The 18,031-nt window shown below is 39.8% G+C and overlaps 1 protein-coding gene across 1 annotated transcript in view; it reads right to left on the bottom strand.

Moving 5' to 3' along the window:
* The window catches only part of csmd3b (CUB and Sushi multiple domains 3b), a 115,771-nt gene that overhangs the window by 21,934 nt on the left and 75,806 nt on the right, over positions 1–18,031 (bottom strand). Inside the window, exons 41-52 of the mRNA XM_065948460.1 lie at positions 17,276–17,356; positions 16,162–16,275; positions 15,882–16,070; positions 15,484–15,642; positions 13,006–13,194; positions 11,935–12,120; positions 11,348–11,542; positions 8,843–9,016; positions 6,798–6,971; positions 2,638–2,811; positions 1,829–2,014; positions 1,195–1,368 (exon numbers count right to left, since the gene is read on the bottom strand). Coding sequence (XP_065804532.1) covers positions 1,195–1,368; positions 1,829–2,014; positions 2,638–2,811; positions 6,798–6,971; positions 8,843–9,016; positions 11,348–11,542; positions 11,935–12,120; positions 13,006–13,194; positions 15,484–15,642; positions 15,882–16,070; positions 16,162–16,275; positions 17,276–17,356 — 1,995 coding nt within the window. The remainder of the gene's footprint in view (positions 1–1,194; positions 1,369–1,828; positions 2,015–2,637; positions 2,812–6,797; positions 6,972–8,842; positions 9,017–11,347; positions 11,543–11,934; positions 12,121–13,005; positions 13,195–15,483; positions 15,643–15,881; positions 16,071–16,161; positions 16,276–17,275; positions 17,357–18,031) is intronic.

Raw genomic sequence — 18,031 nt, 5'->3', positions numbered from 1 at the left:
AAAAAACATTGGTCCTTGCACTTGATGTTTTTTGCTTTTGAATCTCAACTTTTAAAGTAGTCTACTTTAAGTAGGTCAGGCTCACAGCACCCTGGTACAAGTCAAATCTCAAATCTGACTCAAAGTCAAAGTGTGGAAGTTGGCTGAGGCAGATATAACAAAATCATTCCTACTTAAGTTTAAATGAGAGGGATTTGGTTTAAGGTTTGGAGTCTCGACGCAGTAACTGATGCACCTACAAGGTTAAATGAATGTATTCTATTCCCCTGTAATGAAAATGTGGATGCATAACCGACTTAACATGAGAACACCATTTGCTTATCAACAGTTGAGGAGCAGAATTGCAGACTTGGCACTTCTTTCTACTGGCTAAACTCCTGGCAGGTAAAAAACATGAATCACGGCTTCACAAACTATTACCCTCCCTTGACCTGCTTCATCCCATGGCGATTGCTGTAAATAACAATGTATTCTTTGCCATCATGTCTAGAATGTGTTTTTAGTGTTAGTTATATAAGCAGGTGCTGGGAGCCTTTCGGTCTGATGAGCGATGATCATATTCCGAGCTAGCCAACTGAGGACCATATAACTTGGCTGGTTTGTTTATGCATGATGGAAGGTGAGCAGGCTTTCTGTCTGGAGAGAGAATCTAGTCCAATAAGTGGTAAGCTATGCATATACAGTCAAACCAGCAGGGAGGAATTATGTTTGTGTTAAGCACTCTACAGAACAGTGAGGGTGGTGCATCAATGGCACACGATGTTGTCGGAAAATCCACTGAACACAGAAGACAGAACAGTGAATGCTCAAGAGAAGAAGACAGCCAGAAACCTTCTGAAATAACACTTTAAAGCTGTGGACACATATCTGGAATTAGAAAACCAGAAAAGAAATGGACATGGCTAAGGATGAAGGGCTTAGGTGGAGGTTAAGCTCCACGGCCCTTTTAACAGACTTGGACTGATATATTCCCTTTTCATGCGCTGATCCTACCTTCTATCTGTCCATTAACCTTTAGACTGAGTGCAAAGGGTTAAAAAAGAGAGCCTGCAGGATGTAAAGACATGAAGTGCTCTACACTCTGGTGAGTTCACATGTTGCAGAAGTCTCGTTTTTCCATCTACAAGTCCTGTCTATCTATAACTCATGGTGGATTTGTGAGTCTGTATTTTCAATAGAGGTTAAAATGGTTACCAGAGCAGAAGGGCATGGGGGCACTCCACATCCCATTGAGCTGACAAGTCCTGGATGATTCTCCTTTCAGCTGTCTTCCGCCCAGACAGGAGTATCGAACCGTTGAACCAAATGTAAACTTATCTCCACTCAGCACACCGTTAGGGGGAGAGCCAGGATGACCACAGTCTACAACTAGAGACCGAGAGAAAGAGAGAGAGAGAGAGAGAGAGAGAGAGAGAGAGAGGAGGAGGCAGAAAGATGAAAGAAGGATGGACAGTCTGTTTTCGACTCAACAGAGCTGCAGTTGCTGCTGGCAAAAAACACGAGGAGCAGGCTCAAAAAAAAGGAAGGTGTTGGAAAAGGGTGTAGAGACAGATACTACAGGAAATCAGTCAATAAGAATTTTCAACCAATTCATGCTAACTTAGTGTAGCTTGATTAGCTAGCTGGCTGGGGTGGTTAGAATTTGCCAGTAAAATCAACAATTATCAGTAGGTAGTTTCACAAAACAAGGTCCCACTCTTTACAAAATAATAAAATACAAATTTGTAAAATAGAAAAAGATTGATGGTATTCATAGTAACTTCCGAGGGTGAGGCTCAGCAAACAGTCTACAATAATTCCAAGACACAGTCCAAATAATCAAACCTACCTATACATTCAGGTAGAGGTTTGTCCCACTGTCCAGTAGGCTGACAGGTAAGAACAGGTGATCCAAAGAGGTAATATCCTGGGTTACAGTCATAGAAAACCACAGTGCCAAAGGTGAAGTTCCCGTGCTCTATTTTACTCTGCCGGATGGAGTTTGCCGGGATTCCTGGATCAGAGCAATTGACCACTATACACAGATAGACACAAAGTGGGACACAAAGAAACACACGAACGGAGAGGAAGAAAAGCATGTGTTATTTGGCATAAACCAGAGAGGGTCAGCTCTCTCCCCTCTCGTCCTGTTTTCAGTGATTTGCACTGGGATAATAGCTCTTCATTTAATACAGGACATGAAGGAAGGTGTGGTGAAGAAGAAAAAAACATGAATAATGGCTGGTGTTTAAAAGGGATAAATAAAAATGATGAAAGCAGGTTTGTGTCCTGGATCCAGCACATATACAATCTTGTGACTCATCATGAGCAACACTTTCAGTTTCACATTTGCAACCATGTGAGTCAGTTACCATTGTTACATATAGCCAACATGCTGGATCAAGGAAGGTGACATAGGGGTGTGAAAATCCACCTCAAAACTCATTAAAAAATTTGAGAAAAAATATGATTTCTTTTGACTTAAAAATGGGTTTCAGAAGTGTTGGCGGCTGAGGTTTTATAAATTGAATAGATTAAGATGTAGATTTGAGGAAAGATGAAAAGGAAATGGCTTAATAGAGATGGTTGCCTTGAGGTGGAACTAAAATTTGGGGATAAATAAGGTTAGGGGTGAATACACTTAACTTTTCTCCCCACCTTTACACGTTGGGGGCGGATGGCTCCACTGGCGGTTGGCCTGACACTGAGCGCGAGAAGGCCCCTCCATTTCATAACCCCGATTGCAAACGAAGCTGACCACATCGTTGAGGTTGAAGCCGTTTCCCACTGTACGACCATATATGGGACTTCCTGGATGGCCGCAGCTGACAGCTATAAAGAACATAGAGTGAATCATGAGATATTTAAATCAATACAAAGATCTGACACGGGATGCATGATGAATTAATTTCAGATTATTAACAACAAATTAAAGGTAAAGGTAGGTGATCCCACTTGCAAAATAGTGGAAAGCACTATCGGCAAGGTAAATAACACATCACTAGGTTTTTATTGGTACAGAGTGAATAAAAAAGGAACCTTTGTGAAGACAAAAGTGAATACATATATGAGACAGAAGTCTTTTGATCAGACAAACTGTAGAGGTACAGGCTAACGTAGAACTGCAAGGCCTGGTTTTGATCTTTGTAAGGTTAAATGATAATTTGATCAAATATTTGTTAATATCAAAAGATTTAGCTTTGGGCTACTCATTTGGATCTTTTCTCAATGAAGATCAAGGACAATATCAATTCAAACTTTCCCTCTTTGGTAGTGCAGACTGCAACAATAATCATTTGACTTGCTTCAATATAATGCCTTTTTTATCTAAAGTCAATTTGTAAGCAACTGAGCCCACTGTTTCATATTGTTGTGCTTAATGTCTTCTCCTGAAGCAGGATTGAATTCAAGTGTGCCATGTTGCGCTCTGTGGCAAATGGTGACACCTAGCCACCAACGTGAATTAGATAGAAATCCAGTTATGAAACCACAAAACACATTATGAATCCAGACCTTACAATAGTGAGTCATGGAGTTCTTTGTTTAGAACATCTACCAAAGCGTAGATTTAGAGTAGATAAGTATGCCTCTCATACACTCTTTGGTGAATATTTATGAGAGTGTCAGGCGACTGATAAGGCCGAGGCGGTATCCCATTTAGAGTCATTATTTAGAAGATATTAGGTCTCGCCATCTTTATTGTTAGGGATGAGTGTCCTCTGTTTGCCATTGTGCATCATAATTATGCATCCTGTTAACTTCTTTCACCGGGGCTACTTAGAAGTTTGTGCGTATCCCTTGTCCTCATTGTTGCTGACGCCAGGCTTTTGATGTTTGTGTAAACAGGCAGTTTACAGTTACTGCCAGCCCCTCTCATCTGCCTCTCAATCTTTGCCCTTTTAAATTTAATGCCTCACAGGGAGGGGCGGGAAGAGAGGAGAGGAAATAGGAAAGAAAAAGACTAAGTGGGTAGAAAATTGACCAGGGAAGGGAACACACCAAAACAAATGAGCAGAAGAGAGGGGGAGAAGACGAGAGAAAAGAGGAAAAGAAGACCAGAGCAGAGGAGAAATGATCAAGACCAAAAAAAAGAGAGCCATGTTTTTTTTTACGTTATCAGTGAAAATCTTAAGTTTGTTTGCTTGTTTAAAATATAAATCTATCTGATACCATAAGCATGCCCTACAGCTTTGCACACACACACACACACACACACACACACACACACACACACACACACACACACACACACACACACACACACACACACACACACACACGCCATACTCGCATCATCATTCTTTGTTTGCGCCTCTAAACAAGAGCCTCTCATCTCCATAATTACAGCATAATTTGGCTGTAAAATGATTTCCTCTCAATAACTCCTGCATGAATAACCACTGTAAAAACAGCAAAGCACAGAAAAAAAAAGATACACACACTATTTTAACCACAAACACACAGATGCATGCAATACAGAAGCAGACATACATAATTAAAAACATATTGTTACACATATCATTTTTCGTTATGTTCAAAGGGTCATACTGAATACAATAATAGAGAAATACATTTCCTTTCATACTTCTTCTACTGCTTAAATGTAGACTCTGTCACCTCCTCCATCTCATAAACACTGTTCTAAATTAGGCAACAAACAGGCTGTCTCTTTTGGTAAACTGCATCTGTGTATTTGGCTGGAGTCGGCACTCATCATCACCACCTTCTCTTGGCCCGGCTGCTGTCTAAAAAACATTCAGGACACTTAAACGAAGTCATTTTAGGAGATTTTCACAGTAGCCCGAACAAATCAGAGCCTTCTCTTTTATCCTTAAGCTAAGCTATTTTAACTAGACCACGCTGGTAATGTGGAACCCTTTATAGAAAGACTGCTGGGGTTAATCTGCAAAACTGCAACAGCAGACCTTAAGCCTGCTGTTTTAGTTATGAGATCACTCTTGGACAAATTATCTGTTCTGAATTATTTGATTTCTCTTCCTAATTTTGACTTTTCAATCCTTGACTGAAATGTGGCTGAGGTTTATCAGCTCTAGCAGGCAAACCCCCTTGGTAGAGAGCTTTAATCTGTTCATAGGCAAGGTTAGAGAAGTCATACTGTTGTTACTGCATTTTTAAGACACTTTCTATTTTCCTATACAACTCCACCCCCAACCTCCAAATATGAAACTCACACACCTCTTTAGAGAAGAAGAGGTCCTTGAGCTATGAGCTCATACAAAAATGTTTCCATTTAAGATGAACTACAACTGTGTTCTACAGCTAAGTCTGTCTACAGGTTGGGATGTGATACTGAACACCCCATACTGTATAACTCAGCACGCATTTTCTTCGTTGTAAAGACCCTGAAAAGAGGATTATGGCCACCGTTGAAAGCCCCAAAAAATTTCATGAAGAAGATTAAACATCTTTGTTTGGGCAGTTTTTCACAGAGACACCCGCTTCTGTCACAAGATTCATCTCACATACACACAAGGCAATTTTCCAATCATATAAATACAGTATAGAGCAGTTCAGATGACTGTATGCCAATGAAAATGATGCAGGAGTAGACATGGTTTAATGAATGTAATGTAATTGCCATATTTATACAAGAAAGAAGAATAATTGTCTTTAAAAACATTTTTTTTCTACATTGGTTTTAATACTGTTTGGTATTAAAACGTTGACTTGTTAAAGACTTTGGCAGAGTAATTCCTTTCCTTGTTTGCTCATTTTTAAAGGCATGATATGCAGTTAAATGAAGCATATAGTCCTGCTTTAAATGATTCAGACTGACCAAAGTAAATTCCACTCTACATCTACATAGTTTCAAAACAGTTTGTAAAATCTGTCCAAGTGTGATGCGAGCTGTGCTAACCTCATAACTGAATTCCACTTACCTTTTGAGTAGTTTTACTGTTGTACTCGAGGACTGTTTCATTTTTTATTTCTTCCACCGAGGCCATTTTCCACTTTCACGCTGATTTATTTAGCCAAATCAGGTCTCAATCTTGTTGCCTCCAAATGCCAATTCCACTAAAACACCTTACAAATATCATACCACATAGTAAATCTTAATTTGTCAAACATAAGGCCTTTTTCATTTGTGTGCCCCCAGAGTGATTTGTAAGATGTATGATATTGATTCTTCCACTCAACAGGCCAATAAAATATCCAAACTTCAAATGCTGATATCTTGATGAAAACCTCAACCTGGAATCACTTCTCTCTTAAATGGACATCCATTTCTGTGGTTGTTATTTTGCAAACAGTGGAAGATATCAAAACATTGTAAACTACAACATTTCAGTGTGATTTCCGTTGATCATCTCCATGCACACAAACACATACGGAAACTAAAATAAGTTTTGATCACTCGCTTTTTCCCCTCCCCTCAGCATAAACAGTACAGAGAAAGAGGATTTTGGAATTTGTGTCACATTTTGACTCACTGTGCATTTGACTGTGCATTATGGACATTTCACTGTACTAAAAAAAAGCTGATGAGCAGATGCTACAGTAAAAGAGAAGGTGTTTATAGATGTTGTTAATAGATGCATTTAGAGTTACTGTGAATGATTTGGCTGTAGATGTTTTTTGAAAGAGTTTGTGTTTTTGAAACCTTGTTCTTTAGTTTTGTTTGAAGTTATTTTTTGTTCATTTTGTCTTCAAGTGTGTAATTGTGCTGCCACCTGTTTTGGCACCGGGTGCTCTAGAAAAAGCTAATTTTAATCTGAATGAGACTTCACTCCTCGTCAGATAACGGTTATATAAAATAATGAAATCAAGAGAGAGTGTGCTTTGAGTGTTTTCCTTACATATACAGACTGGCAGCTGTCCAGACCACTGGTTGTCCTGGAGACAGATCCGAACTGATGAGCCTATTAGACGAAAGCCAGGCAGACACTGATACACGACCGTATCTCGGTAACCAAAGTTCTCCCCAATCACCTGGCCGTTCACAATGCCTTCTGGGATTCCACAGTGACCGGCTGAAAAACACAGAAAGAGACAGGTGACTCAGAATATGCTGCTTTAAAGAAACAATTGATGTACTGACTTTTTTAAACATCTTAATCCAAACATCACATTTTTACCAACCTTGCTTTTAACACGATTCCCGATTATCCCAGGGCTTTGCCTCTTATTTTTCCATACCTATCTCAAAAACATGCCCTTGGACTTAATCAAAATCCAGTATTAACCTTGCATTTGAAAATTTCCCTGGGTTATTATCATGGATACAAGGACAATATCAGCAAAACAAGAGGGTTTTAATCAGGTCTGGGAGTTTAAAGGCAAACCCAGAGGATTGAAATGAGATTTTGTTGCCTCTGTTTGCAACATTAAAATGTTAAACATTGGCTGAAACCTTTTGCAGAGGTGTAAAAGAAGATAACTGCAGCTTTAAATCCAGTTCATCCTGCATATTAGGCTCCTGGTTTTTTTCACACATACACACCATGAAACATTTAAGCGACAGCACAACAAACTCTATGTTGACAAAACATCAGATGCTGGATCAGCTGTCATATATGGTGGAGGGTCAGACGATGCTGCCTGATGAGTCTTTTTTTTGTTTTGTTGCTTAACCTTAAAAAAAAAAAAGTCTTTGTCTAAAATGAACATGTCTCTCTATGTTCAAATAATATCCCTGATAACAAGGATGAAGGCTTACCAAACATCACTTTTACTGCCTCATCACTTTCATTTGGTCTGATTAATGCAAAGAGTCAATGTAAGAGCGACTGTAAAGTAAGAAGGAAATGTGTACTTCTCTCTCTAGACCTTGATTTGAGTATTGATTACTTATTTTAAAGAAGATAAAACCTGCACTGTGGCCACTGTGTCAGCAATCGCTAACAATTTCAAAGGCAGCCAGGGAGGTGTGAGAGAACGAGGTGAGAAAAGGCTGCCTGACAACACCTTTGTCATTTCAGGCTATCTTTGAGGTGTTGATTTCCAGAGTTAAAGGGCATACCTCAAGTGAGTCACACTTTACTTTCCTGAATATGTTTTAGAGAGTTGTATTTTGGGGGAAAGACATTCGTTCCAATTTATAAATAAGTCAGCTCATTTCCATAATTCTTAAATATGATTGTTGGGTTGAATCAAAAAATGTAATTTTGCGTTCATTTAGTCGACACAAGTTCCATCAAAAAATAATTTTGCAAGCTCTCATTTTAATTAAGAAAAATAACTAAATTAAAGCCAATTACAATTGGAAAGATAAACGCTTTTGAATGAAAATGCTGCTCATAGCACTTTTCTAGAGCAAAGTTCCTTCCTTCTTGTTTGACACAATGATGCCTCCTCATCAGTCAGGTTACGAGTTATTCAAATGTTTCTTTATAAACCGCAACTCCCCTCTGTCTCATCCTGTAAATTATTCTGGAGAGCGAGGTTTTTACTTCATGGAGACGTGACAGCAATGTGTCATAACATCTGTTAGCTCTTGCCCAGCAACAGTAGAAGGTAGCTAATTTTTTCGGCTTGTATAAAAATATATTCAAAAAAGAACACTTGTTCTAAAAGCATGGTAGAAGCTTCCTCGCGATAGTCTGGCTTGTGAGGTGGAGGAGGCCGAGGGGAAGCAGCTGTGCACCTGGGAGTAGGGTTGAGGTCACGTTCACTTCCTACCTTTGGTACCTGTTCTCATTAGACTGACTTGAAAAATCCTCCAGACTTCTCTAACAGTCAACCTTTGAGTGCATGTGAGTGTATAGCTTGGCTTCAGAGTTTGCCAGCATGAAATATATACAATAATACTTACATTTAAGTCAAAAAATGACATACAGAGTCTAGATATTCTGTAAATGATTCTGTATGTCTGAATGCATTACTAGTTCCTGTAGTCATATACCTAAACACCGTGTTTCCGTTCCACTCCAAAGCCCAGATGACAGGCACTCTCTGACGGCTGACCCCACCAGCATGAAGCCGGCATCGCAGGTAAAGATGGCTGTAGCCCCAAATGTTGTCTGAGTACCAATCTTCTTCCCATTGGGCGGAGATGGCTGCTCACCGCAGGAGATAACTGAAACACACAGGCAGCAATTTAAAGGCACTTGTGCAACAATTTAGCACGGAGTTAATTTGAGGAGCTGGCAGTGCTCATTGCTTTCTGTGAGAAAAGTACTGGCGAGCTGTTTATCACAAAGTTTGTGCCAATTATTTTCCAACACTGACTGAAAATGCCAGCACATTTTCAAAAGTCAAAAAAAATTTCAAAAGGGGGAAAAACGACTTCAAAATGTCAAGAAGACAAGACAACAAGAAGACAACCCAAAAGAAACATTTGAGATGACAAGGACAATGAAAGTATTCTTTTAGTTCAGTGCATGATTTGGAAGAGCACAATGTGTTACTCACAATGTAACTCAGCTGTCATTAGATTTTGAAACCTTAGTAGTAGTACAATTAAATTACTTACAAGATGAAATGAGTTAACATTGAAGAAACACAGCTGTCATTAGAGGAAGGATGATTTGAAATGACAAGCTTTAACAACCACATACAGTACATGAGATCCCTGTACAGTTCAGACCATGTTTGTTATGTTCTGCTTTAAATCTGGCCAATCACAACAGTTTAGACCTGTTTGAATGTATTTTTGGCACATCTGTGAAAAGTTACAATGGCTATTGCTTATATTGACATTTCTGAATCCCCCTTTGAGCCAGTATTTAAGCCCCTGTGAGGAGTTTCAGCTAGTTAGGAAATAGACTGAAATTCATAGTGGTGCCTTTATATGACCAAACAAAAGCAAACAAGACAATCAGCAACATGTCATGCTAGCCACACTCTGCAAACCAATTCGACAATGTCAACCTTCCGCAGCTGTTAACCCGGGTTCAGACATGTGAAATAAATTGTGCTCAATTGTGAATGTGGGTATTTTCTTACCTTTAAACCAGTTGACATACATTTGATGTTAGTGTTTAGTTTGTAAATGAAAATCTGTCTGACTTATATTCATGTTTTCTCTCATTCCCCGCTCACATCTATTATCCAAACTGCTCATATGACAAGTTCCAAAGATAGCATCAGGCCGCCTGATGTCAATAATTTCTTGGCTGAAAAACTCACAGGCTATATACAAATACCACAAAGAGCGTATTTTAGTGTGTGCAGAGTTAATAATTCCTGTTGTTATCTAAAGCAAATGGCAAACATCTTTAAGATATCAGAGTAAACACACAGATATATAACATGACTTCAGTTGGTGCAGTAGGATCTAAACCCAAGAATCAGGGTATCTGCAGGTTTCAGCAAGTCCAATTTAAGACTTTTTAAGACCTTTTTAATGCCACCTTGAATTAAATTTTAGACCGAAAACACTATAAATATAGGCGATGGTTGGGTATGTATTACCGCTGTATTACAACCCAAGCATAGCATGTGTGTCACTCAATGAGACTCCCATGAATTGCGAGCCCAAGTAACGTGAATGCACTTGATCTCCGACCCAATATCGTACGTGCACGTCAAGTTTCTTATTTTTAGTGGCGTGGTTCAAAGTCTCGTTGAACATTAAAACAAAAAAAGACTTGTTGGCGCTGCAGATTAGCTCGCTTCTGATAAAAGGCGTTAGTCCAAAACGAGTTCTATAGGCCGTCTTGTCCTTTCCAGAAGTAACCATGCTCGCGATTTGTGAGTCAGGGAACATCAAACGGAAGAGATCTCCTATCCCCTCATTGGAGTTGTAAGACTGGTGCTGGACCACTGTGTTTAAAATCCACAAAACCTCCGATTTCAGTGTTGGTGTCGCACCAAATGCTGCTCTCAGGTAAGTGCTAGTAGCAGCGGGGACCGTTGTCTGCGGCGCTGGCCCCGAGGCAGAGACGCAAAACTGTGATATGGCTGGGGTCTGTTGGCTCCTGGCAGCGGTTTTGTGCTTTTCGCACTGCATGTGGCTCTCGACAGCCTTAACCCCCATGGTGCCGAGCTTGAAGGTCCTTTTGCACAGAATGCATCTGGCCTCGTCTGGGTTGGCAATTGACGTGAGCAAACTTCGAAAACGGACATCGCCCAGCCAGCTCTCAATAAATTTGCACTTACCCATAGTCGCAGACTAGCTAGCAAGCGTGCAGATAACCATTTATATCAGCAGCTAGTAAGAAAGTAGCCTCTCTACATCTCCTTCTCGAAAAGTCCAGTGAGAAAAAAAATAAATAATAATAACATTAACTAGTCCTTCCCCCGACAAATTTAAGACCTTTGAGTAATGTATCTAAGACCAGCATATAACATTTTTAATGAATTTAAGACATTTTAAGGCCTTCATTTTAGATACATGAATTTAAGAGTTATTAAGGATGCGCGGACACACTGAAGAATGTATGTGTTCATTTCTTTTGATACTCACTCTGACAGTGCGGCCTCTCATTTCTCCAGCTCCACACGCCATTTGGTAAACACTGGATGTGGGCAGGCCCTAATCTGTAGTATCCCGGATCACAGGTGAACACAATGCGGGTTCTGTATTCATAGTGTGAGCCATTGACAATCCTCCAGCGGCCGTGCTCTAAAGAAAATGACCCGATGCTGGGACAGACCACCACTAGAGAGAAAAACAAAGCCTTGTGAAGTTTGCTTGCATTGAAAAAAAGAAGAAAAAAAGAGCCACAAATACCATTTTTAAAACAATATTTGATAGTAAATAGAAGGCAGAGAGTCAGGTCATTCACAAAAAATCTCTACGGTGATAATAAGGAATTCATTTAAATATCAACAAACAAGCAAAAACAAACGCCTGCCACTCATAGATGTAATAATATGCTGCTTACAAACAAGTCCATACAGTATTTCTTGGTCAGAAGGAGATGATTATGTTTCTTAAGAAATGACAGGATTTAAGTCGCAGTGGAGGCTTGTATTTACATTCACAGTGTGTTTACACTTGTGGTTAAGTGTGTCTAAGTTGATCTGACATTTACTGAATGTGTTACTAACCAGAACATCGGGGTATCTTGTTGTGGTTACTCCACGTTCCATCGGGCTGACAGATGGCTGACGTCAGTTCCTTGCTGGACAGTCTGTACCCATCGTTACAAAAATAGGAAACTCTCGTTCCGACAGAGTAGTCAGCTGTTAAAACGCCGCCGTTTATAGGAGCCTTGGGTGCCCCGCATGAGACAGCTAAGGGAGGACAGATACACTCTGGTTAAGAAGACAACATGCAAACAGACGCCCACGGAAAAGCCCCTAATGCAGGCTTGTGTCTGGCAGGTAGGCAGGTCTGATGTTTACTTTGTTTGAAATGTTTCTGGGGATTCAAATCCACAGAGTGTATAGTATATTTGTCAACAACACTTCAATATCTTCTTCAATGAAGCTATCAAACCGAATACATATCGTCAAGAGATGCTTGATCTCAAGTTCCAATTAGTTCTAACAAAATATCCTGCTGAACAGGCTGCGGCACAGTCCACAGTGGGTTTTAAACAGACCGGATTGTAGAGCACCGCACCGTGTAATTACACAGTGTCGACAATCTGCTATACATCCTTCATTTGACTTTCTATCAATAGCAGCTATATGCTGAGCCTTGCTTGGTTCTTTTGATGAATGTAAAAAGACATTAGAGGGTACAACATACAGACTTCAGCCAATCTTAAAAGCACATTGTAGAGTCTTCGGGAAATACACATAAAAGGACAAAGATAGCGAAAGAAAGGGCACTAATGTGAAAATAATAGAACTCTTTTTTTTATCATTCACATTTCCTTACCTGTACTTAATGGGTTTCAATTAAATTTGGCATTTGTACGTATATTATTAGCTCCGTCATATGAACAATACTTTTGGCATTTTATGCAGTAAATTTGGAGTAGGTCTACTCTGGAGAACAAAACATAATTTGGGCTTTAAAGGGGAGGAACAAAAAGGTTTATATTGTTTAAGAGCATAACTGAACTTAGATTACCTTTAATTTCGGTTTGAACTTTTACCTAAATCAGTGTTAGCCACATTAGCCACGACAGCTAATCATTAACTTTCTCAAACACAGCCTAATAAACACACCTTGACACGCAGGTACGGGAGAGTCCCATGAGTGGTAGCCGAGTGGTGAGCGGCGGCACGTCGCTGTGGCATTGCCTATGAGGCGGTAGCCACGATCACAGGCCCAGCGCACCACGCTGTTAACGTGGCCGCCGCTCTGCGAGGAGATAGAGCCGTGGAGCGGGGAGTCTGGTGTTGAGCAGTACAGCGCTAAAGTGGAGGAAACAAAATAAATAAAACAGAGTTCTAAAACAACATCACAGTGGATGGTTCACTGTCAATAAAACAGCAACCAGAAAGTGAAATCAAGCTGAAAAGAAATAACTAAGAAGGCAAATACTGTCAGAAACCGGCAAGATCACAGCTTTAATATTTTTCTATATTGATACTGTACTTGTTTACAATATTATTCTGCAAGACTGTCTCAATGTATGTCTCATGCAGATAAACAGTATTTTATCTGCTACAATACAAATATTGTACAAGTTTTACATGCAAAGTTTAAGTGTTTATGACATTACACTCATCATATTGAAGCTTTAGTGATCATTTCCTCCAGTCAATATTTATCACTGCAGTATTTATGACACAAAAAGGGGCCCAGCCAACATTTACCATTAAAATGAAAGTATATCTATTTCCCTCTGACCATTATAATCCTCGATTATGTAGTTTTAAACATTGCTATTGCTATACTTAAGTAATAAAGAACGCCATCAACCCAATGTCATTGTTGGTCATCACTTCAGACTAAGATGAAGAACAAGTCTTTCATCAGAAATGTTAAGACGCACATCAGTAAAGATGATTATACCTTTCATCCAATTACAAGCTTTGTGACATGCTGTTTACTACTCAGTGAAATAAAATATAAGTCCCTCCTGGCACAGCGTTTGGATCGAACACTGAATCGAGTTATGAAAATGTCAGACATTACTGGACACAATTACATAATATTTGTTCATCAAAAAACACTAATCCATTACTCCAGACAATAGTGGGCAGCTGCTGGAACACAAGAGGGATTCCTGCTGTAAAGGCCAACAACTTGGCAACAAATTGAGTTTTGTCTATGTTTGTGTGTTCATTATTAATGATTGGTATGCTGTAGGCTTTGCATCTATTGTATTAGATATAGTTTTTTTTTTTTTTACAATAGGCCTTTATCTGCTAGCTACGCATACCATACCAGTCTCATATGATAGATCACCAGTCTCATTTATATTTTGTTCCTCGGTGATAGCAGATAAAGACCAGGCTTGAGTCCAGTTGGAAGTCACCTCGGGAAAGTTGCCTGGTCATTTTGACAAGGACCCAAAAATAAGTTCTTCACTGGCCTTATGCATTAGTGATGAGTCTGTTTTATGCGTCCCTGTGGTCCGCCACTGATCCAGTATCATCTGTGTGGTCAGTTTTTTAAGCTTACGGGTAAGTGAGGGAGTTTCTCACTTCTTTTTTTGTGTGTTGAAAATACAGAAGCAGCCTGTAATGTTTTGCACAGTTTCTCTGGGATTTCTAATATAAGTCCTCTGACACAGCTAGTAAAAGATTAAAGTCGATGGCCAGGAAAGGGCTGATAACACTGGACCAACACATAGGCCAAGCACCCAGAGGAATATCTCAATCAATCTTTACTCTTTTAATATTTCTGAGATTGATTGATTTGAAGGGGAAGTTCAATGAAACAAGAGCATTTCCACAATAAAATACCAAAAAATCTTGTAATAGGGACAATGTTTTTTTTTTTTTTAATCTAAACAAGGTAGTTGGTCCTAAAAAGATAATTTTAATATATTCTTCATAAGTAAAAGCTAGAGCATATTTTGGTTCCTGAAGTAGTGGCAGGATTATGTTGCTTTATAGTGGCCTGACTGTGCAAGTATAAAAAAAAATTAATGAAGTTGAACCTTGAATATTAGTAGGCTTACAACATATGTTTAACAATCCTTGCAAATGTTCACATTAATCACAGCTTACAGAGAAGGTTACTGAGTGTCAGAGTCCTGCGAGGCTTTTCCCTGTTATTATTCAACGTATAATTCATCATACAGAGCAGTAGTGTTTTAAAGGTTAAAGAAGCAGCCTCCTGACTAGATGGTGTGGAGTGAAAAGGCAATCTAAACAAGTGAAACTGTCCCCTCCCCTCCTTAACTGTCAAAAAATGCCCTTGAAAAAAGCTTGTAAGCCTCATTACACAAGTGAAGGTGCTTAATGCCCAACATTCAAAGATTATTCTTAGCAGGCCCAGGTGTATTACGGTCTAAATGTGAAGATTGCTGTAAAACGGCATCTGTGCACATGAAGATGTTCTTCAATGAAAAAAGTTAAGACAAACCCATAATGCACTTCAGTAAACTGTTAAGGAGACAGACAGAAGTGAGGTCTAATGTAAGCTAAAGTCAACTAAAACTTTCTTTTCCTTCTGTCCTCCTCTGTCTACCTGTTTTACATGCATTATGGTAATATAAGGTAGTAGTAATATAAAGTTGGGATACATACTTTGGTACTCACCAACATAACGAATCTTGAAGCCCTTCTTGTTTGTGCCGTGGTCTGAAGACCAGCGAACCAGGAACTGATGACCAGAGGTTGTGAGGTTAAAGGGTGTCGGGAGGTCACCACTCAGCGTTGCCAGAGCTGGACTGTTGGGTGTCGAACCTGAGAGAGATCAAGACGAAGTTGGAGCAAAAGGTAGAGATGTCGACACAGCCAACAAACAAGAGGGTAGTACTTTTGAACTTTGATTAGTTCTACATTCGTACACTTCTTCGTATTTTGTTTGTATTTGTTGATCTGACTGTGTGTCCAGATTTTCAATGTTGTTTTTCATGATCAAGTTTCAACCCTTTTAATCTTATTACACTGTAAGTCAGAATATGATTTTGAGTGTGTTTTACCATCAAATATTTCCAAAACGTCAAACTCTTTCTCAGTGTGGAAACTTTCAAAGGTGATGGTGACGTTGTATCCCTTCTCTACTGTAATGCTCCATGAACACATCTGGAGGTTGGGGTAACTCTCGGGCCAGCCGGGGCTCAGGATGACACCGGATGAGTCATATCGGACATCATGTGCAGGACATTGGACTATGGAAGAGAAATAAAGTCATGGACATAGTTAAGTTGTATGAGTATAAAATATAGGGTTCATCGTACTTTGGAATTGCCAAACACACACCTTGGCATGTTGGGGGTAATGCATCCATCTGAAGTCTCTCCCCCAGGCGACATGTTAGAATCTCACTGCCAACCAATGAGAATCCAGGATGGCATCTGTATCTGATGATGTCGCCTGGATGAACAGTGAGAAGAAAACATTATTAATTTCTTTAAAAGTATATGATATGTGTTGAAAGAACCTAGAATTACAAACTTTATACTGTTACGGCTGTGTGTTTTCCTATGCTGTGTGTTCCTTCTCCCCTTCTGTTGTCTCCAGCCCAGGTGAAGCCACTAATTGCACAAGGAGGTACACCTGGCCTCAGTGCTTAAAAGGCCAGTGCTGGCTGCAGGAAAGGAGGCATTTTGAAGAGGCATTTTTGAGGATTGTCAGGATTCAGGGATTGTCTGTTGTGTTTTATTAAACTACTTCCTAATTTAATCTTTGTCATCATTAAGTTTAAGTAATTGTAATAAATCCCTTTGTTTTGACTTTTGTTAAGGTATTTACTGTCTTTTAATAGGTCAATGTGCGGTTTGTTGTTAGCCCCATAGGACCGCCTTATGGTGGGGCATAACAATAGCCATAACCGTGCTGTGTCAGACGGATAATCTTCAAACATGTGTTTGTTTAAATGATCTCAACTGTGATACAATAATAGCCTATCAAAATGCACACCATAATTATCAGTCTACTCAGCAAAATTCATGTTGACTTGTTCCACTATAGACCCAAACAGCTGATCGGTTTGCTGCAGGCGGAGCAACACATATGTGGTGTGATGATGTAGTTCTCAAACAAAGTGGCTTGTTTCTAGCTTCCTTGTCTGCACAATGGCCGCTCTCTCAATAAAGAGGCCACGCTGACAGGCCTCTCCTGTGGCTAATTCACTAACTATTGATAAGAACCTCATACAACCCCACTTCAAAAATACCAAACTATCCCTTTAAGTGAGTTAACATTTAATGTTGCAAGCATGTCTTTGCTATTAAAATTAAATGAGTAAGATGTATTTAAAAGTGAAATGTGTTTTTAATGGAGGACATTAAATGTGAGGAAATGGAAAGTCCCTATTTGCCTCCTTCATCAAATTGACACATCTGGGCGCACTGCAGGCAGACAGACAACTCACCTATCTCTAGCTCACCGTCCTCCATCAGCATGTCAGCGTTGGGCACCTCTGGAGGAGGCTGGCAGACCCTTAATTGGTAGGCTAGGAGAAGAGACACAGCAGAGGAGAGAGGACAAAGAGAGGACCATTATATAAGGGTGTGTGAGGGGAAATGTGGCCGTTGAAAACTGAAAAACACTATTTTTTTTTGGAGTGAATATTATAGGAATCATGTTGATCTAACTCCACTGATGTGTAATCTTCCACTTGTCTGTGTCTGCATCAACTGCCCACTCGAGTTGTGAAGGTAAATGTTGAGAAAACCAACTAGCGTGACACAATCTGATTTTATTTAGTCTTGGTTGTTTCAGCTTAACTTCACTTTTTTTAAGTTCATATGGTCAGGTCAGCAGAGCCGGTTACACAGATACAGCACTGCCTTAAATCATAAAAGGGAACCGACTTCAGAGCTACTGAGCTGAAGGCTGTAATCGATATTACTGCATGACCATAGATCACTCACTAACAGAGAGAGAGAGAGAGCAAGAGGGGGAGAGAGACAGGGAGATGAGGAGGAATAAGAGAGAGAGAGGGAGGAAGAGCTGAGGGCTGTAAGTCAGGATGAAATTGACTATGAAAATGAGACCTGCCAATAGTATCTGCTGCTCTCATGCATATCAAAGCCCTGTGGTCTGTGTGTGTGTGTGTGTGTGTGTGTGTGTGTGTGTGTGTGTGTGTGTGTGTGTGTGTGTGTGTGTGTGTATGGGTTATATGTGT

The sequence above is a fragment of the Labrus bergylta genome, chromosome 19 (assembly GCF_963930695.1).
Source record: "Labrus bergylta chromosome 19, fLabBer1.1, whole genome shotgun sequence".
Taxonomy (NCBI): domain Eukaryota; kingdom Metazoa; phylum Chordata; class Actinopteri; order Labriformes; family Labridae; genus Labrus; species Labrus bergylta.
This window is presented reverse-complemented; position numbering and strand designations above follow the sequence as displayed.